Genomic DNA, 21,257 nt, shown 5'->3' on the forward strand with positions numbered 1-21,257 from the left:
AGTTACACTATCCAAGCTGCAGACTACTAGGCTACTTCAAAGGTGTAAGATATAGATGTACTAAAGTCAAAACCAGAATAAATGTCTTTAAAAGTTTGAACTTCACAGATTCTAAAAGTGTACGTAATCAAGTAAAATGCAAACGTTTGAAAAGCTGAGTATTTGTTGCCACAGTTCCGTCTGTGTGGCTCTAAAAGTAGACAAAACGTCCTGAACTTCTAACGGCACCTCTCAAACATTCAGGTGCCTGAATATTTCAAAGAAAGTATGTGTCTATGTGTGGCAGTCTTCCAACGCTCCAGTGGGGAATCCCAGATTGATCAATATTGAAGTCTGTCTGGATCAGTACATTTCAGCTCTGAAAGATCTATTACTCTACAGTTAGAACATGCACACTTACAGTCTATGATCACAGGCTGTGGCTGAGCTTCACGCTGTAGGAACAGGGTCCTCATGATGTGTTGTGGCAAAGACTACATGATGTTAAGAAAATCAGTGATTTTGTCTACTAAGCACTTTGATGTTTTTTGGTGTTTTGACTGGGTTTAAAGACACAGACAGGACTAGTACAACCGATATTCAGGTATACACCAGTTTGCACTTGGTTACTTAGATTGCTGAAGTCTTGAAGTTCAAACACTACTTTTGACCTTATTCATATCAGGCTTTGTTACACTGATGAGCTCAAGAACGTGTAGAAATACTGTATGTAATATCTTAGCTCCAAGCTTCACTTTACGAGAGCTATAGGTTCTTTGAGTAGGATTGTATCTTAAATTATTCTCCTTATCCAAACCCACTTAACAATTTTTCACTTGTCTCTTTTTTAAAAGTTGGATAAGCTGAAAGAGGAAAAACCGGCCTTTTTACATCTGATACCTACATATATTTGTACTGAGAATATGTGCTCTTATGACCATGAGGTCTGAATCTAAGATTCTAAGGTCTGCCTCGCATGATCAGCCTTAAAGTTCAAGGTGTATTGTATGAGAAATCATTTTATATCATCTTCCAGGTGATATCTAAGCTCATCAGTGCACGGTTTTCAGTCATTTGACTCAAGTGGATCAGGAAAGCCTGATAACACCACAAGCGTACATGATCAAATATGGATCACAGGATTTTAATAATCACCTCTGTGACCCAGTCTAAAATAAAACATGAATTTAATGAGCTTCTCACAGCATTTTGGAAGCAGTTTGTATCCAAGACAACTGCACACGTCTTTAAAACAGTATAAGATATGATCCCCTGGCAGTCATTAACTGCACAGTTCTTGTTGTGGAAAGCACCTTTAGAGCTGCCATCTGAAGATATTAATTTGTCAAGCAGCCTCCTTTGAGCTCCTCTTCAGCAAGAGGTTTTAAAATGCTGCTGAGTAATCACGCAGCAATGAAGGCACCGAAGTTGGCAGGATATTAACATGGCAGAAATCCTAGCAGAGGAAAGGAAATTTTGCCGAGTACTTTTCTTGTATCCTTCTTCGTTATTAATACTGAGTCAATGTGAATGAGAAAAAAACAAGATAAAAACATAATAAAACAGCTTAAAATCGCTTGTCAGACCGGAGAAATGTCTGAGTGTGGACCTAACATTATGAGCATGAGGACCTGAACAACCTGTCCAGGGTGTATCCTGCTTTATGCCCAATGACCGCTTGGATAGGCTGTAGCACCCGTTCCCCATCCAGTATGAAGCTGCGGTGTAGTTTTACAGTCTGACGGTAATAATTATGGAGCGATTTTAATCCAGTATGAATCTGCTTTTTCAAACACAAGAAAGGCTGAACCTTCGACTTCCACATCAATACGTATACTGTCAACCTCTAGTGACACGAACAAGCCAGAAGGAAAGAAGTCAGTTTTCATGAGTTCTAATCATTATTCCCAGTGTCCACATAGACTATTTCTCAAACAGCGCAAAGGTGCTTCCAGAGGTGGACGAAGTACACAAATCATGTACTTGAGTTAAAGTAGAGATACCCAAGGTAAAATATTACTCCAGTAAAAGTAGAAGTTCCTCCCTTCAGACCTCCAGAATAAAAAGAAAATCATGACGCGGTTTTCTGCAGTTTGATACTGTATATTTATTTAGAGATTCTCATGTCAATTATTTGTGCTGTTATGGTCAAACATGACAGTCACTTCTACAGTAACTTACACTGCTGCCACTTTTCTTGACAAAGAGCTAATAGAATAGTGTGTAGATAACTAGAAACAGTTGCTGTGGCATGAGGGGTGTGAGCTGAGTCGTTATTGGGGGGTTGCGAAGTGGTTGCTAGTTGTTGTTGAAAATGAATGGGGCTGTATGGGAGGAACCATGGATGAAGATTATAGCTTGGGGTCCTGCCCTTGGTGAGTACATGCAGTTTAATGGCGGTCGGTCAAAGGAAAGTATATGGCTTCTTTGTGGGCGAAAATGAATGGGAGTCTATGGGAGAAAAGAGGGATTACAAAACAACATATAGAGGAGTGCGGGTCTGTATGACTGGACTAGAACAAAATGATCCAATTGTAAGTCGCTCTGGATAAGAGCGTCTGCCAAGTGCCATAAATGTAAATGTAGAACTTGGGGAACTGCCCTGAGTGAGTACATGCAGTTTGGTGGCTGTCGGGCAAAGAAATGGACTTGTGAGAGGGCAAAAATGAATGGGGGTCTAGGGGAGAAAAGAGGGATGAGGGAAAAAAAAGACAAACAGATGAGTGCGGGTCAGAATAATATTGAAATCCTGCTTGCAGGCCTGCCCTGAGATAGTATTTGCGAAACAGTGTTTTTCGGTTGAGAAAAAGTACAGCACATGGAGGTGCAGGTCTTAACCTATTCATTCCTATGGGGAAAAAAATCAGAATTTAATGATGTTTGTACCAAAACTGTATGTCAGATCAAAACGTGGTGTACAACCTAACCATTGCCGATCAGACCGAACATTCTGAAGTTGGAACAGTGTCAATATCTCAAAAACTGTGGGACGAGTTCCAGACCAAAATCGGGCAAAAAAATAATAAGAAGAATACAAATCTGAGAACAACAGCTGATGCGCCATTGACCACTTCAAATCCATGATCAACTGGTCAGCCCTGATGAGCATAGAGGGCTGTGAGTGTCTGTACTTGAGGTATGATCTATGACATATAAAATGACCATAACTATGTGTTATAAATATATATAATCAAGTATAATAAAAATACAGGTATCAAAAATCCGGTGGGGCGTGCCCTGCCAGCTTGAATGGGCAGGACGCCCCTGTATTCTCAAGCTTTGGCAATACAAGTGCTCACATTTGTCATGTTACAGAGATGCGCTTCTCCATGAACTTGTTGTTCTAGATGAGTGAGACATCAATTAGGTGTGCAGTTTAAAGCTTAACCTACACATAACAGCCATCATTTCACTATAGTAACAATTTTATTTCAGTTTGGCTTTAGACCACCTGTGGTCTCGTAGTAGGCCTTTGACATAAAAACATGAGCTGATTCATTTAAGGCTGAACCATAAAACCACATCACACCTCATTTATGTGAAGCTCCCCAGGGGCAGAGAAATCTTTCCACCGCAGACAGGCGGGTTGTTTTACCACTGAATCAATACTCTTTAAAAAGATGGTTCTTCAAGTGTTTGTAAGTAAAGAAAAGGGTTCTACATAGAGCCATGAACACTTAAAGAACCCTTATGCAAGATTAAAAGTTTTTTGCATCATGAAAGTGTGGCCTTGTCTACTTATCGAGCCATGTCAAGCAGATTTACATTATTAACGCCTTTTAATGCAGTACATCTTTATGTCCATTCCAATAATAATTCTGGTATACAGTGGTATACTTATGTACTACTGGTGCACAGTATTACATTTTCTACTTCAGCACTGTAAGCAAGGATTATTTAACCCTTTGAAGTCACAGTTATTGCAAGCGATGAAAAAACAGTCTTAGCTTTGAACATGTAGATTCTAATCTTGCAGCTGTTAGACTTTTATGTTTGTAAGTAAAAGAAGTAATTTATTAGGCGTTTTGATAAAGTTATCATGCCTGGTTTTGTGGACAGAAAAACATTTGTTACATTGCTCCATGTATTTGTCATTGCTTGAGATTCCATTCGTGTGATTGGCTAAATGCCTTGCTAAGATACTAAAACAATGCATCAAAACTTTAGAATTACCAGTCATAATTTTATGCATTTTGTGTGTTTTATGTACTATATATTTACAGTTATCTGCCTTGAGAGTTGATCGCCACTTTTCAGAAACAAGGGCCTCTACATCAATCATCTACAGATGTTCATCCTTCATTTCTATGGCTTCACTTCAAGCCACTCTGAATGACTCTGTTTATGACTGAATGACTGAATGTCAGCCTCATGAGCGTTCCCCATATCGACTTTCATTCCTTCCTTATTGTTACTCTTTCCTTTTCCTCACAAACCCAGTTTCCTTTTTAACACAGTTCCTCTGCCATATGTTTAGAACATGCACCAGTGAGTGAATAAAGGCTCTCTTGTTTCCTGCGTCTGATAAATGTCTTTGTTGGTTGAGCTCGCACTGAGTGCGTTCACATGCACTTCATGTAGAAAATCAGATTTTGTCAGCAATCTGTTCAACGTGTTTACATGCGCTTGACTAATCAGATAATGGGCAAACTCTGGGCCTACATGAGTCAGATAGTAATCAGATTTGACAGTAGCTTTGCAACCAGCCAATAAACTCACGGAAGAGTTTATTGGCTGGTTACATAAAAGAGTTGACATAAAAGTATTGTTATGCTGTGGTTTTTTTTTTTTACATTGAGAAACCTTACAGGAAAACATATATATATATATATATATATATATATATATATATATATATATATATACACACTCACAGGCAATTGCTTGTTACATGGCTGCAACTCAATGCATTTAGGCATGTAGAGGTGGTCAAGACAACTTGCTGAAGTGCAGACCGAGCATCAGAACGGGGAAGAAAGGGGATTTAAGTGGCTTTGAACGTGGCATGGTTGTTGGTGCCAGACGGGCTGGTCTGAGTATTTCAGAAACTGCTGATCTGCTGGGATTTTCACACACAACCATCTCTAGGGTTTACAGAGAACGGTCAGGAAAAGAGGGAATATCCAGTGAGCGGTCAGTTGTGTGGACGAAAATGCCTTGTTGATGTGAGAGGTCAGAGGAGAATGGGCAGACTGGTTCCAGATGATAGAAAGGCAACAGTAACTCAAATAACCAACCAAAATCTCTGAGGTACGTTTCCAACTCCTTGTTGAAAGTCTGCCACAAAGAATTAAGGCAGTTCTGAAGGCAAAAGGGGGTCCAACCTTTTACTAGCAAGGTGTACCTAATAAAGTGGCTGGTGAATGTGTATATTTATAAGATGAAGAATACTCACATTCTTCATTTCATCAAGCATATAATTTGTTTCAGCATAGCTCCAAAAGTGTTGTCATCTAGCGAAAGTTGCATTAAATGCTGCTTGCTGTTTTCGCACATGCGCAGGCTGAGAAAAACGAAAGAAATTAGTGTAAGGGTATACGTGCACTGATAAGCCTGGTTACTGAACTAAAATCAAGATCTCTATCGGCTTTACCCGATAACTGCTGAAATCTGTTGATCACATTATTGTGGTGCATAAATACATCTCAATGAAAATATTCATTCAGTATTTCAGTCATTCCTCATCAGATCCAAGTCAGCAAACTGCCACATAACAACCAATAATTTACTTTTCAGCTACTAGTAAATGTGTAATGTCATCATCACTGTTTATCTGGGCTGTAAGTATTCGTTAATTAAAAGAAAAACAGTCAAATTAGAATATATACAGATAATAACACTGTAATATTGTTGTGTGAGTGTTAGCCTAAATGCTTCTAAAGCTCTTCTGGAGGAAGCCCAGTATCTAATAAATTCTTCATTAAATTAAATACATGTAATGGATGGAGTGCAGCATGAATTCAGAGACCAGAACTGTCTTCTGACCTACATATTTCAAACATTAAAAAAAGCCAACAAAAACAGGATATAAACAAGCTTCTAGCTGTCCAAAGTGTCATGAAGAAATGACACTGTGGATGGAACTGTGGATGTCAAGGTAAGAGGTGAAAGGCAAAGAAAACTTTCAGGTAGAGCTCCTCATTTGGTGGCCAGAAAGGCAAAGCAAAACCCCCATATGACAGCAAACAATCTGAGGTAAGGTCTAACACACAGGAGTGGTGGTGCACTAGGTTACTGTGCAATGTTGCTTGCACAAACATGATCTTCATGGAAGAGTCATCACAAAGACTCTTACCTCTGACCTCAACACAAAAGTTCTTCTGACTATAAAACAACAACATCTAGATAAGCCAAAGGCAATTTAGAAACAAGTGCTGGGGTAAAAATGGAACACTTTGATCACAACAAGAATTTGATGAAAAGAACACTTTGCAAGCTGATAAGCAAGGGGGTGGATCTAGAATGCTCTGGGGTTGCGTCAACAAAGCACAGGTAGATGGATGAATCTATTCCACTGTTTTTTTTTTTAAACTAATAAATACTTACTGACCAGATAAATAGTGATGATGACATTACACATATACTAGTAGCTGAAAAGCAAATAACTGGTAGTCATTATCTGACGTGACAGTTTCCCAACTTGGAGCTGATGAGGAATGTTTGAAAACACAATGAGGATCCTTTATAGGAGGTTGTCAATTAGAGCTCTGAGTCACTGGAGGACGGGTTTTGCTTGTGAGGGAAGTCAACGTCATCTGGGCCCATAAATCAGAACAAGGATGGTGAGTGTTTTTTAGCTGTTGGGGGGAAAATCCATCAGCATGTCTATATGTGCTGGCTTTGATGGCCCTGAATCTTCTACCAGATGGAAGTGGCTGGATGATTCCAGGATAAGGATTGTTAGCTTGCTTGCAGCATGCATGTAGCATTATTTGTATTTGCTAAATGACCTCAAAATTCAGTGGATCCTTGGTGGAAATGTGTACACAAGGCAAAATGCTTTAAAAAAAGTGCTGTTACAGAGAAAAAGGAGCAAGAAACACTAACATTGTTTTAAACTGTGCTGAAAGCGTTTTGAGCCTGGATTTCAAAGTGTCCAGTGTCAGGGCTCTTCTAATGCTCTCTGTCAACTGGTTCCATTTAATAGCAGCATAGCAGCCAAACGCTGCTTCACCATGTTTAGTCCTCACCTTCAGCAGGACTAACTGACCAGTTCCTAATGACCTGAGAGGTCTGCTCGGCTCATATCGCTGCAATATATGAAAAAGGCTAATATGGGCAAGATGCCGAATACAGAGCAAAGCATGATGTCAGAGATCTGTATGAGCTAACATTGAAACTGACCACTCAAAAGTGGACAAAAAGTTTGTTTTAGTATCTGCTTTTCATTTTCGAAGGGTCAAAACTGAAGAATACTAGCAAAATGAAGAAAATTGAAACTGAATTTAGCATCCATAAAAAAGGAGGCGCTCCCCCTTTGTTGGGGCACAAATGATACAGTCCACATTTTCATTAGATTAGGTAGCTAATCATGGTGGCTGCTAGGCATGAAAAGAAGGAAAGAGGAAAGTTAAGCAATGCAAATGCGTTAGTAGGTCAGACTTGCTGTCTAAGCAGGCTAGATAGCCTGCAGCTACTAGCTAGAGTTGTGGTAGCCAGCTCCAGTCCAGAAGGCCAGTTAGAAGAATAGAAAGCAAAGGAAATGTTGAGCAAATTGGAGGATCCAAGAAAAGATAGGGGAGGGAAAAATCCATGGAAGCGACCTGAACAAGCTTCCAGAAAGCAAGGTCATGTATATTTATGCATCATTTGGATGTGTTTCATTGTGCTTGGAAAAGACCAGAGAACCCTGTGACTCAGAACACACTTGTAGAAGCCAATGGGCAGATGAATTCTGTCAGCCAAGGTGTAATCAAAAACGCCTGAAAGCCAACAAGCTACCATATAGAGAGCTACACCACCACAGAAGAAAACAGGTAAAGTGTGGTGAAACGGCTGTTAGGGCTCATTTAGAAGCAGTGATGGATGGGAAATTATAGTGTGGTTTAACAAGCTGTATAAGTGGCTCAGTCACACTCAGGAGAACGTGCATAAGGCCTTCCCTGTGCCTTTCTATGTAATTATCCTAGAATTTTATGGGGTTTCAGGCTGATGTCAGTCTTCAGTTTTATCTCCACATCTGGACTGCTAAACGAGCAGTTTATTTCTTACTTATGTCTTTGTTTCCCATTTAGTTTAGAGCTGGAGCTGTGATGCTGACTATGCTAACAATGTCAGTAGGCATTCAAATCTTTTCTCCAAATACATCCCCAAAACTTCTCTTAGGGCGTTTTCACACTAGAGTTTTTTCCAAACCCAGGCTTGCTTGGCGAGTTTGGTACGCTTGGTCAAGTGTGAAAGCTGTTTTCAAGGCCGGGAGCAGTCCAGAGAACTCTGGACCTCTGGCCGTCCTGAACTGGGGGGTCACCTTCAGTGAACTCTGGTGTGGTCCTCTGCACTTCTGGAAGCTGTTCGTTATTCCACAAAGCAGGATTTCTCAGTTTAGCTAGATAACTCTAGCTGAAGTCAAGCCTGACCAATAGGAACAGAGCTGAGGGACATTCCCATTGGATAGTCCTCATCTCCGGGCTTAAGTTGTCTGGCTAACTGAGAAATCCTGCTTTGTGCAATACCTGCCCAGTCTTCAGGTCACAACAACTTTTCAAAGTCAAAACAAGGATAGGTGTCTTTAAACTGAAGATGTTTTTAACCTGAATTTCAAAGTTTCGTGAAGTGTATGTATGAGCGAATAAAAAGGAAAATAGAAACATTTGAATAGCTGAGTATCTTAATCCTAATCTAGACAAAACATCCAAAACATTCTTTTGTGTGAGCCTGTACTTTGGGGGGGTGTTTGTGTGGGTGTGTGTCTCAGACTCTCCTTTCACAGGTGTACCTATCTTGCCATCAGTTATGTGAGGAGGACCACTGACCAATCAGAGACCTGGCTTGTGTAGTTGGGGGAGGAGCCTAAACCTTAAAAAGAGGACTTTAAGGTGGCTGGAGATAGGGAACTGATCATGTGTGTTGTGTGGTTCTTTTAACTTTGTTTTACAAGAATTTGATTATTTGTACCATATGGGGTTTCAAACAAGTAAGAGTGGGGGGTACCTATACATTTGCACCATGCAGAAATCTACTCTGTCTGGTTCCCTAGGTCAGAGGACAGGCACTGGCACTGGCGCATGTGCTTTTGTAGTTTCACTAAGTACGTTTGTTTCAGAGGCAAGTGTGGTTAGGTTTTGTTTTCTTCTTTGCCCTGTTTGACTCCTCCAGTGTGATCCTAGGTATCATAGTGCACCATTTTATTGTGGTTAATTTAAATAAAATGGCTTCAAAAGCTCTATTGGTCAGTTCCTCAAGCTTTTTTTTCCTCAATCATGACCATTTCAGTCTTCTAATGCCACACGTTGATGTTCCCACAGCGCCATAGACAAAACAAGAGGTCGCAACATCTAATGACCCCTCTCAAGCTCTCAAGTACCAAAATAGTTCAAAGGTGTCTGTGTGGCACTCTCACTGCACCAGTGGGGAATCCCAGATTGCTCAATACTGGTGTCTATTTATGGTTCTGTCTGCTCAGGCATATGAACACTGCAAAAGAACAGGCTTGGTGTAACACAAATTGCTGTAAAAGAGGTCCAACAAGACCAAAGCTAAAGGGTGTAGTCAGGGCTTCCTCACAAAAGCCTGTGTTAAAGTTGGCATGCCCACAAAGAGTTGTGCCTTGTGGGCAGCCTCAACATTTTAGATGTTGTATTTGAAGGTTTGAGGTAATTATATTGTATGTTCTATGTATATTACTTATGATTATCAGAAGTCATCAGGGCACATATTTTAGGCTTTTCATCTAAATGGTCGAGAATGGGATACTTGGACACTAACAAATGACCACAGGATTTGAGTCTGGGCCCGTTATGCAGTCTAAACTGAAGAGTCTTCCCAAAGCCTTTTAGAAGCAGCTTGTGTAAAACCTGGACGTAAGCAACAGACGAAAGTAACCCCTAATTAATTAAAGATTTGTTGACGGCAGGGGTGCACAGCTCTGGTCCTGGAGGGCCAGTGTTCAGCACAGTTTGGTGATGTACCTGTTCCAACACACCTGATTACACTCATCTGTTAATTGTCAGGTTAAGTGGGTGGGTTTGAGCCAGGAAACCTCCAAACTGGATGCTGGTCCTCCATGACTGGAGTTGTGCACCCCTGGTTTACAGCAAGAAAAAAAACAATGGATTCATTAAAACCACATGTCCACTGCCAGCATGATGTTATCTCATGTTATCTATTGGAAAACCAATAAATCTGCCATCTGAGAATTTTTAACAGGCTCCTCTGAGCCTTTTCAGGCACACAATCCTCTGGCTGATTCATATTGTTGAAGTGTGAAAGTAACCCACTCAAGTGCTGCAAGGACCTGAGCAGTTAGAGGAGGCAATCTGCACATTAACCACATCAGAGAACAAGTGGGATGATAATGACAGCCTCAGCCACAGATCCCACTCTCTGGGAAGCAGTGTTATTGCTGAATATGAAAAACCTCTGCCCTGACTGTGTTTTGTGCTGCTTTAAATGAAACAGAATAGTTTTGTACTGCACAAATTGCTAATACCTTTTGATATTTCCTGTTGTTATTCTTTTTATTGCTATTATAGATACTGATAATAGTGATGGCTAATTTCAGGTTGTTACACTCCACCTACCAGACTTAACATTGAGCAGGTTCTGGTTGTGTGGTTTGCATACGTTTATTTTTTGGGCATATCTTACCGTACACAGCTTTGATGTACAGAACCCAATGTCTTTTGACGCTGTGCTTACAAATCTATAAAAACTGTGGGTTCAGAAACATGAACGAGCATAAGTTTAAATGGTGTACTTAGACACCACAAATGAATAATAACAGTGGCATTTTGTTGTAAAGCCGTTGTTGATGATTACAGCTTTTAGATGTTCTTTAGTTCCCCAGAGTTCTAGATCTTCAGTTCCCCAAAGGTCCCTCTAAATCGCAATTCAAAATCCTCTATAAATGTTCAATGGCATTTAAGTCAGGAGACTGGCTAGGCCATACAAGGCCCTTCACCTTCTTTAGAAACCAGCCTTGAGTTATTATATTGGCTGTACATTTGGGGCCACTGTATTCGTGAAACACCCATCTGACCTGATGAAGTTGGCCCCTAATATCTCCTGATACAATGCTCCATTCATGTTTCCTTCAATAACAGGTAATGCCTCAGTGCCATAACATGATGCTGCCACCACCATGTTTTATACTGTTTCATGTAGAGTATTTGTTAGTTTATTTTCATGTCAAAAATCTACAAAACATTTTACTGGGGATGCTCAAACTTTTGCATGCATCCATTTTATTAGTTATTCAGTGGCATGTAGTCATTTCCAACTCCTGGGGCCTCATTTATAAAGCGTGCGTACGCACAAAAACGGGTCTGAAATGTGCGCACGCAACATCTTGCGCAAAAACTGTGATTTATAAAAAAGTACGTGGCGTAAAAACGTGCGTAGTTTTAAGCAAACTCTAGAGCTGCCGTAAACCTGTAAAACATTGCGGAGAGAGAGATAGAGAGAGTGGGGAAATAGTGACATCATCTGGTTAAATAGAGAATTGCAAGTAAATGCGCAAACCATCCTCACGCATCAGTTAATCCCGAATAGATCAAGATTAAGAACAGAAGGATTAACAAAGATTAACAAACACATATTAATTAATTATTAATTAATTTGCAGTCATTATTTTTTGTCTGTATGTTTAAGGTTTTAGTGCATGCTGTATCTTATTCGACTTTATTTGTAGTACTATTTTATTCTAGCTGGTTTTATTTCACTCTGCATTTTAATTAAGGTTGATTTAATTCTACATATTGTTTTATTTCGCACTTTTAAACACGTTTTAAAAGGGTACTTAATAAAACGTATTTTATTATCATCATCATCATCATCATGACGACAGCAAATGGAACTAATAATAAAGCAATAAAGATACAGTAAAGGGAAATTGGTTGTTAATATTTTGAGATAATTAACAGCTGTAACTATTTGCAGTAAATCACAGCTATATAAATAGACAAGATCGACTGATGCGCTGTCTGTCATAATGGCTTTTTTGGCATTACTCGAAGACCTAGCGAGCCGCCAAATAAGGCGACAACGTATTTTTCGAGATCATGAAGATTTTTTTGCAAACGATGATGACTGGTTAATGAGCCGATTTAGGTTTCCAAGAGCAATTCTCTTGACACTGTGTGCTGAGTTGGGTCCAGATTTGGAGAGACCAACACTACGAAATCGGGCAATACCTGTCCATTTACAGGTGTTAACAACCCTTGGATTCCTGGCAACTGGTTGCTTTCAGAGGGAATTAGCAGACAGGTCGGGGATATCTCAACCATCCTTAAGCTCCATAATGTCAGGCGTATTATCTGGCATAATAAAACTGACAGGTCGGTACATCAGGTTTCCTTACACTTTGAGTGAACAGGCTGACATTAAAGTGCAATTCGCAGCAGTGGCCGGTTTCCCAAATGTAATCGGAGCAATTGACTGCACTCATGTTGCCATAAGAGCACCAAGCCAGAATGAAGCTGCTTTCATCAACAGAAAGCAAATTCATTCTATAAACGTACAGGTCATATGCGATGCTACAATGACCTTAACCAACGTAGTTGCTCGATGGCCTGGTTCTACTCATGACTCATTTATTCTGAGGAACAGCAGTGTAGGAACCCGTCTTGAAAATGGAGCTGTACGGGATGGTTGGCTTCTTGGTAAGTTTAAAATGTATTATTATTATTTTAATTTAAGCAGTTGCCCTAGCAGTAAATGCAACATTATCTCTGATTCATTTCTTTAGGTGATAGTGGCTACCCGCTCAAGCGCTGGCTCCTCACTCCATTTCCAAACCCACAGAGCACCGAGGAGAGACGCTACAATGACGTGCACACTCTGACACGCTCTGTTGTAGAACGCACCATCGGGCTGCTAAAAGGCCGATGGCGCTGTTTAGATGCATCAGGTGGGAGACTGCTTTACAACCCAGAAAAAGTCTGCCGGATAGTGAGAGCATGTGCCGTGCTACACAACATGGCACAGCAGAATGGTCTCCCCCTGATAATGACCGACCAACAAGCAAATGACCCTGAACCAGACCCACATGTTTACCCACCTGACGCACGTAATATTCAAGCAGTCAGACTGCGCGAGGACGTGAAGAGTCGATTATAAATAATTGGAGAGAAACGCAAAGGTATTTTTTAACAAGTTCTTTTAATGTACTTGACATTTCAGACAGTATCCCCTTAATCTCTTTAAGCTCATTTGTTAAATTGTCAATTGCTGTAATTGTGTTTATTTGTGTTTGTAAAACAGCCTCAGTCAGAACACGACCTCCGCTTAAAGCACGTGGTGCACCGCTGGAGGCATCCGGGGCACCGGAGACACCGCTGGAGGCAACCGGGGCACCGGAGACACCGTTGGGGCCGGGTTGGCAGTCTTCAGCTGAATGACTGCTGTCCACTCCCACAGTCCTCTCTAAAAAACAGTGATGGTTAAATAATTTAATAAACCATTCTAGGAAAAAAAGTCTGATTATTGCGTCTTTATTAAAACTATGTACGATTATGGATAATTTGTTTTTACCTGGTTCACCAGTGATGGGTTCATCAGCCAAGTCTGTATCGCCCTCCTTTTCAGTCACCACGCCACTTAACAGGGGTTCCCCAATTAAACATGCCATCCTCTCATGAAAAGGAGACGGAGAAAGTGTGGCCTTTCCCCCACCAGTAGCACTTGCACTCTTCCTGTGCAAAGAAATCCGTTTCTTTGCATCTACTTTCAAGTCCGACCATTTCTTTTTTACTTCTGCAACAGTGCGGCTTGTAGAGCTTACATTGTTAACAGCTGCAGCCACATGTTGCCACTCAACAAACTTGCGTTTGTTTGTCACTCCACTACTAAGGCTCCCAAACAACATTTTTCCTTGCCTCGACCTCTGAAACAAGGACTTCCACTTCACATTCTCCAAATTTTCGTTTTTTGGTCTTTTTCTCATCCATTATTCCGCTTCAAAAAGAATGGGGCAAGCTGCCATTTAAATATTTGAGTGATTTGCATTGACCATTTATGGGTAAAAGTGGGCGGGGCGGAGGCGGAACGTGCGGCTGATTCAGCTACGCTCAGTTTGAAGATGGTTGTGATTTATAAAGAGGAAACAACGTGCAGGTGTGCGTACGCAGGGTTTTATAAATCAGATTTTTTTGGTGCGCACGCAATTTCCTGGTTTTGAGCGCACGTACATTTTCAATCCAGATTCCACGCAAAGTTTTATAAATGAGGCCCCTGGTGACCACATGTAGGTTAGTGTTCCTCCAGAATATCCGGTCTTCTGTTTGGGTCTTTGGCTGCTGCACGGCTTGTTTGTGATTTCCATGATTGTATCGATTCGTCGCATAGCTGGTCATCCTCTTCCTTTTTTAGTATCCACGCTAATTCATCTCAAAGGTGTTCTGTCGGGTTGAGGTCAGGACTCTGCAGGCCAGTCAAGTTCCTCCACACCAAACTGGCTCATCCATGTCTTTATGGACCTGCTTTGTGCACTGGTGTGCAGTCATGTTGGAACAGGAAGGGGCCAAACTCCCCAAACTGTTCCCACAAAGTTGGGAACATGAAATTGTCAAGTCTCTTGGTGCTGAAGCTTTAGGAGTTCCTTACACTGGAACTAAGGGGCCGAGCCCAACTCCTGAAATACCACCCCACACTATAATCCCCCCTCCACCAAACTTTACACTAGGCACAATGCAGTAAGACTAGTACCGTTCTCCTGGCAACCGCCAAACCCAGACTCGTCCATCGGATTTCCAGACGGAAAAGCAGGATTGGTCACTCGAGAGAACACGTCTCCACTGCTGTAGAGTCCAGTGGCGGCGCTTTACACCACTGCATTCCACGCTTTGCGTTGCGCTTGGTGATGTACGGCTTGGATGCAACTGCTCTGCCATGGAAACTCATTCCATGAAGCTCTCTACGCTGTTCTTGAGCTGATCTGAAGGCCACATGAAGTTTGGAGGTCTGCAGTGATTGACTCTGCAGAAAGTCTCCGTTGACCCCTCTGTCATTTTACGTGGCTGACCACTTCGCGGCCGAGTTGCTGTCGTTCCCAATCGCTTCCACTTTGTTATAATCCCACTGACAGTTGACTGTGGAATATTTAGTAGTGAGGAAATTTCACGACTGGACTTGTTACACAGGTGGTGTCCGATCATGGTACCATGATGGAATTCACTGAGCTCCTGAGAGCGACCCATTCTTTCACTAATGTCTGTAGAAGCAGTCTGCAGGCCTAGGCGCTTGGCTTTATACACCTGTGGCCGTGGAAGTGATTGGAACACCTGAACTCAATGATTCGGATGGGTGAGTGAATACTTTTGGCAACATAGTGTATATTATACATATTAGTGGTAGATTACTTTAATATAAATATAGGATTCACATAGTAAAACTAATCTTAAATGTGAAAAGCGTAAGTGATTTCAGCTGTGAAGTCGGGTGAATAGTATTATATTAACGAATGGCCACGTTGATAAATCAATAAACCAGAGGACGCTACCTCACTCCTGTTACTGTTACTCAGGCCTGTAACTTTTATGAGTAACAGGACTAAAAGTATGAGCTTCTAGCAGAGAATGAGGAATTTCAATAAAGATGATGCCACATTCTAGTTATTTACCAACAACCGTTTACCAATAACTAGCGTTTTTTTCAAATAAACAAATAACATCTACACTGTAAACAATTATATCAGCTTCAACTTAAAAACTTAAGTTCAAAAGCTGCCATAAAGTTTTAAGTTAAATGAAATCATTATTACCATTTACTTCCAACTCAAGACTTAAAGTTTAGTTTGGCTTTGAATTCCTTCCTGCAAGTTGATTAGACTGTCTAGTGCTTGTTGTTTCAACTTCCTATGCTTCCTATTGTTTCACAATCCTATGAACTTTGGTCCAGACTTTCAGGTGCAAAAACGCTCCAAATGGCCAGAGACTTCAACCAACCGACTAAATGTACACAATCTAACAAAAATATGAACCTTGGTCCAGGCTTTGGTCCAGACTTTCAGGTGCAAAAATGCTCCAGAGACTTTACAGTTTGTACTTTAACAGTTTGTTTCTCAGCCCGTGTATTCGTGCAGAAGCTTGGTCTGGTTTGACCTTCATCACCACTCGCTGCAAAAACTCAAAGGAATACTTCATAGCTTGTGGATATTCAAGATTCACACAGTATATGATGCCCATAAGCATGGCAAAGCTGCATGCCACATCTTTGAGTTTGTAGTAGTGTAGTACAATGGTCTCCTCCACCACAACTGCCACACTGAAGATATCCCAAGGAAAGGCATCCTGTAGAGCACCTTCATGGCCTATTAGGAGGCCAACTTGCATCCCCTTCATAGCCACATCCAATGTCTCACCATGAGCCTTCAAAATCAGAAAAATAAAATGATCACCTTTTGTAGCTACAACCCATAACACTATTGGGGCAATTCAAATAAAGCAATGTTACCAAACTGATGTCAACTCTTGCTGGAAAATTAAATCTGCATCTCCATGAAGCTTGTCAAAAGACAAAGTGCTCCATACATCCTGGTAGATACTGCATAGTCCTGATATGACAGTGGACCAACACCAGCAGACAACATGATTGTCCAAACCATCACTGACCATCAGTAAATTTAACATTTCATTTGTAAATGAAGGGAGCAGAGTCTGGAGGAAGAGTGGAGAGACACACGGTTCAGGCTGCTCGAGGTCTAGTGTGAAGTTTCACCAATCAGTGATGGTTTGGAGAGTCATGTGATCTGCTGGTGTTGGTCCACTGTGTTATATCAAGTCCAAAGTCAGTGCAGTGTCTACCAGGAAATTTTAAAGCACTTTATGCTCCCCTCTGCTGACAAGCTTTATGGAGATAGAGATTTAATTTGGCACCTGTCCACACAGCAAAAAATACCAATTGATCATAATCTAAGTTTCTGACATACTATATTTTGTGTTTTCATTAGCTGTAAGCCATAATCAACAGTACAAATAAATAAGCGCTCAAAATAAATTATTCTGTGTATTTGATATTTAAGAGTTTCACTTGAATTGAATTATTGAAATAAAATTTGATAATATTCAAATGTTTTGAGATGCACCTGTATGAATGCAGTCAGTATAGAATATAAATTTATATTCTTACATCACAAATCCTGATGACATCTGCTGGATCTTCTGATAGGTAGTGGGGCAGACCAAGCAATGCTGCAGTTCGTTTCCTCTCATTTGTGTTCTATAGGATACATAAATTATATGAGATACAGTTGCAATCAAAATTATATAAGCCCTGGGCAAACTATGTTTATTAACATAACATGGTTTTCTGACAACATCAAAGAACACTTTAAATAGCTCAACACAATTGTGTAAAAAGTATGTTTTCCAAATTCAACACAAAATGGTAATTGTTGACAAATACAGTGTTAGAATTATTTAACCCCTTCATGACAAGTTTATTTAGTACTAAAAAAAGAAAAGCACCCTTTTTCTATTATGACCAACTGCAAAATGTGACACCAGCATCTGGCAGCTTTCCTGAACAACCCTAGCAGCCCTTTGTTCATGGGCAATTGTCTCCAATTATTCATGGGTTTACAATATTTAAATCCCAGCAAAGGATTTTTAAGCATCAGGAAATGGCAGATTCCTAAGGAATGCTGCAAGAAGGTGGCATCACATTTTGTCCCAACAAATGGATGCTGTTAAAATTGCGGCAGTCATTAAAAGTGTCATTTTGTCTAAAATTTGGAGAAAACACTTGCTCATTTAGTGGTTCTGGGCTATTTAAATTGATCTTGCTTGTTTGGTTTATTGCAAATAGCTGATAATTGTTATATTTTTCTAATAAACACAGCAACCATGGCAACCGTATGTTGTGAGAAACAAGATGCGTGATACGACACATTGGCTGTCATCATATCCTGCACTTACATCTTTCTCAAGGCAGTCCAAAATGCCTTTGAGTGCTTGCTTCTTTCCAGACAGTACTGCTGCTTTGTACACCTCCAGCAGTCTTGGGACCAGATGATCAAGTCCGTCGAGAAAAGACTGGAAAAGGCTGGTGGTGACAATTCTTTTGAACTCTGCCTCTATCTGGAGGAGATACAGACAAACAGCAAATAATAACTACACATTGCTCTTCTGAATAGAACATTTAGTTTAAAATATCTGACATGATTTGTGTGACAAATTACCTGTCTCTCAGAGAACAGAGCAGGCCATCTGTTGATTACGTCTGCAACAAGTGGCTCATCCCCTATGATTTCTTGTCTGCGGCGTGAAAATGTAGCAGTCATTAGTTCATCCACAGACTGAAGATCAGGACTTTTCTTCTGCATTTCAGTGACCATCATCTTCCGTTTTTCCTCCTCAACTTCTGGACTTTGTCCATCAGGTGATTCTGGCAAGTAGTTCACCCTTTTTTGATTTCTTCACTCGCTTCACCTTTGCATCACCTGCTTTTCTTTTGTTGACAACCACCTCTGGGCATCCTGCTGCAGCCAGTTTTTGCCGATAGTTTCCAAGCTTAAATTTAAGGCCGTGAAACCAGGAATACCATCCCTTTTCAGACCCTGGCTCCTTAAGACAGGGATGCTTCTCAATGAGGGCTTTGGCAACAATCTCAAAGTGATGTTTTTCAGGATAGGCACTGATCTTTGACATGTTGTCTGCCAGTGTGTCAAGGATATCGGTCTTCATAGCTTTTGGAATGATCATCACAGATTCATCCTTAGCATACCTACAATTTGCTTCTTTCAGCTGTAGTTCCACATCATGTGAGAACACTGGAATCGTGAAAGGGTCGGGCCATTCCACAGAACTCGCACTACTGGGAGAGGATAGGCTGCACGTGTCCAAGGTTGAATCAGAGAGAACAGCATCAGCTGTGAACACTTTTAATGTTGCCCGTTCCGCAGGAATGTCTTTAATATCAGCCACATTGCACAACTGATTATTGAATTCTGGATCTTCAAACTGTGAAATAAATCTGCCTCGAAGTCCCAGGGTTGTTCTTAACACTTGGCACAGCTCCTCAACACTTGTGGGAACATGTTCAATTGTGAGTCGCCGGATATCACTTTCTGATATGATGACCCGAAGCAACATTGTTGATCACTTTTAGCTGAAAAGGAGAGAATTTGTGCAAACAGAAAAAAACATCAGTACATACTGTCATTGTCAGACAAAAACCTTGCATCTCCAATGCAACTTTACAAGAAGATTTTATTCCAAGTAAATTTAGAGTTTTTCTGTTGATCCTTTTATCATGAAATTTGCCATAATATATAGAACAACTATCAAAGTAACAAACATGCGCCCCTGAACAAGGTATGACACAAGTGGCAGGTAGTCATTGAGATCCTCTGGTTTTACCAAAAGACATTCAGCAGTTTCCTTCACAAGGTGGTAACTCCGCAAATGTTCCACAAAGTATGCAGTAAAAGGCTTGACAATGAAGCAAATCTGCATATCCAGCACAATACATATTTCCAGAACTTTACCAAAGTCTGGAAGTCCACTTGTGCTCCCAACAGAGAGAATCATTCCTTTTGAATACTTTGTTCCATTTAGGATAACACTTTGAGCCAGTCCAACAGTGTCAACCTTACTGAATCTATTTAGGACTGCCTGTCTTACACCACTGTCCAAGATGTCCAGGCACACGTCAGACAATTTTTCCGTCTCAATCTCTGGCTTGAAAATGTTTGGCATTTCAAAATAATAAGCTAACATAAGATGATGCCTTGAGGCCAGAGTAAGCAGAATGTTCTTAAAATTGCATGCATCCCGCACCACCTTTCTGAAACAAAATTGCAAAACTTACAACTCCACTTCATCCACATTTGTAGTCCCTGGATTTAAAAATTTATTTGTACCTGTAAAACAGAAAATTACACATAAGAACTTCATACAGGAAACATTAATTCGGTCATATTAGCCACAAAAACAATGGAAAGAGTAAGAGTAAATTATTCTAAAGAAGAACAATCTTTAATTGACAGAAATACATGTAAGCTAACTCAGTACATAGCTAGCCAGCAGGTTCTCAAGCAAACTCAGTCATTGCTAACCAAAACCCAATAACAAATAACCATGATGAAGAGGTGGTCATCTCGGTCTAAATCTACTGCACCATGATTCGTTTTTTTCTAGAGTGCGAAAGCACATTTTCGGACTGTTCGGATTTTCGTAATAATTACAAGATGTTTAGGCAAGCTATTTTCGTTCATTCAGCAAGAAAACAATAAAAAGAGTAAAATAATAAAAGATGGTGGTTTTGCCGAAATACGCTGATTCACTCGCTACACCTGAGACTAAAATGGGCGGGAAGACATCCCACAGCTAGCTAAATGATCAGTCTACCTAGCTAGCGAATTAATTTGGCCAACAGTAAGTTAAGTTAGCCATTTGTACTGTATAGTTAAACTAACAAAACAGTCATCTTGTACATTTTATTACCTTAAGACCAATGTATATGTACAAGACCCCTGGAAAAAATGCTAATTATCAGTTTCGCTAGCTAGCCAGCACTAGCTAGTTTGCTACCTAACCTAGCTGAGAGACGTCGGCAAACCAAGCTAACGCTAACTACCTAGTTAACAGTTTTACTAGCCAATTAGCTAGCTTAGCTTGGTTTGCCGTCTTTTTAGCCAGCCATTAACTTGGTTAAGCTAGTGTTAATAAAACAGGCGTCTTGTAAACATTTCATCACCTTAAGACCAGTATATTGTATGTGTAAGTACAATAAACCTCACAAACCAAATTACCAGCTTCTCTAGCTAAAACACGTCGACAAACCAAGCTAACGCTAGTGCTAGCTAGCTAGAGAAGCTGATCATTTTTTAGAGGTCTTGTACATATACATTGGTCTTAAGGTTAATGAAATGTACAAGATGACAGTTTCATTAGTTTATCTAAGGAAACTGCGCAAAAGGTGGAACTGGCCGATGGGGTACGGCCGATACTAGCTTTGCTAGTTAGCGTTAGCTAGCTAACTAACTAGCTAGAGTTTGGTTTGCCCGACTTCATTTTAGCCAGCCATTTTCTACAACTTGGTTAAGCTAATAGGACAGGCGTCTTGTAAACATTTTATTGTATGTATAGGTGCAAGAAAACTCAATTATAAAACTGGTTTTC

General features: G+C 40.5%; 1 protein-coding gene and 1 long non-coding RNA gene across 7 annotated transcripts in view; both read right to left on the reverse strand.

The window, feature by feature from the left end:
- LOC108413126 overlaps positions 1-21,257 on the reverse strand; it is a 205,492-nt gene that overhangs the window by 117,391 nt on the left and 66,844 nt on the right. For 3 of the 6 annotated variants that reach the window (XM_037537372.1, XM_017685493.2, XM_017685494.2), the window contains exons 2-6: positions 19,945-19,996; positions 18,314-19,242; positions 18,051-18,212; positions 17,263-17,352; positions 15,392-16,502 (exon numbers count right to left, since the gene is read on the reverse strand). The exons of 1 other annotated variant lie outside the window; for it this stretch is intronic. In XM_037537372.1, coding sequence (XP_037393269.1) covers positions 16,167-16,502; positions 17,263-17,352; positions 18,051-18,212; positions 18,314-18,472 — 747 coding nt within the window. In that variant the 5' untranslated portion in view covers positions 18,473-19,242; positions 19,945-19,996 and the 3' untranslated portion in view covers positions 15,392-16,166. Of the gene's footprint in view, positions 1-15,391; positions 16,503-17,262; positions 17,353-18,050; positions 18,213-18,313; positions 19,243-19,944; positions 19,997-21,257 lie in introns of those variants that run through there. 2 more of the 6 variants (XM_037537373.1, XR_005130139.1) reach the window with 2 other exon arrangements.
- LOC119263128 lies at positions 13,278-14,635 on the reverse strand. Its single transcript, XR_005130140.1, has 2 exons — positions 13,669-14,635; positions 13,278-13,560 (listed from the first exon to the last, which is right to left on the reverse strand). It is a non-coding gene; the product is annotated as an uncharacterized LOC119263128 (long non-coding RNA).

Source organism: Pygocentrus nattereri, chromosome 3, assembly GCF_015220715.1.
Source record: "Pygocentrus nattereri isolate fPygNat1 chromosome 3, fPygNat1.pri, whole genome shotgun sequence".
NCBI lineage: Eukaryota > Metazoa > Chordata > Actinopteri > Characiformes > Serrasalmidae > Pygocentrus > Pygocentrus nattereri.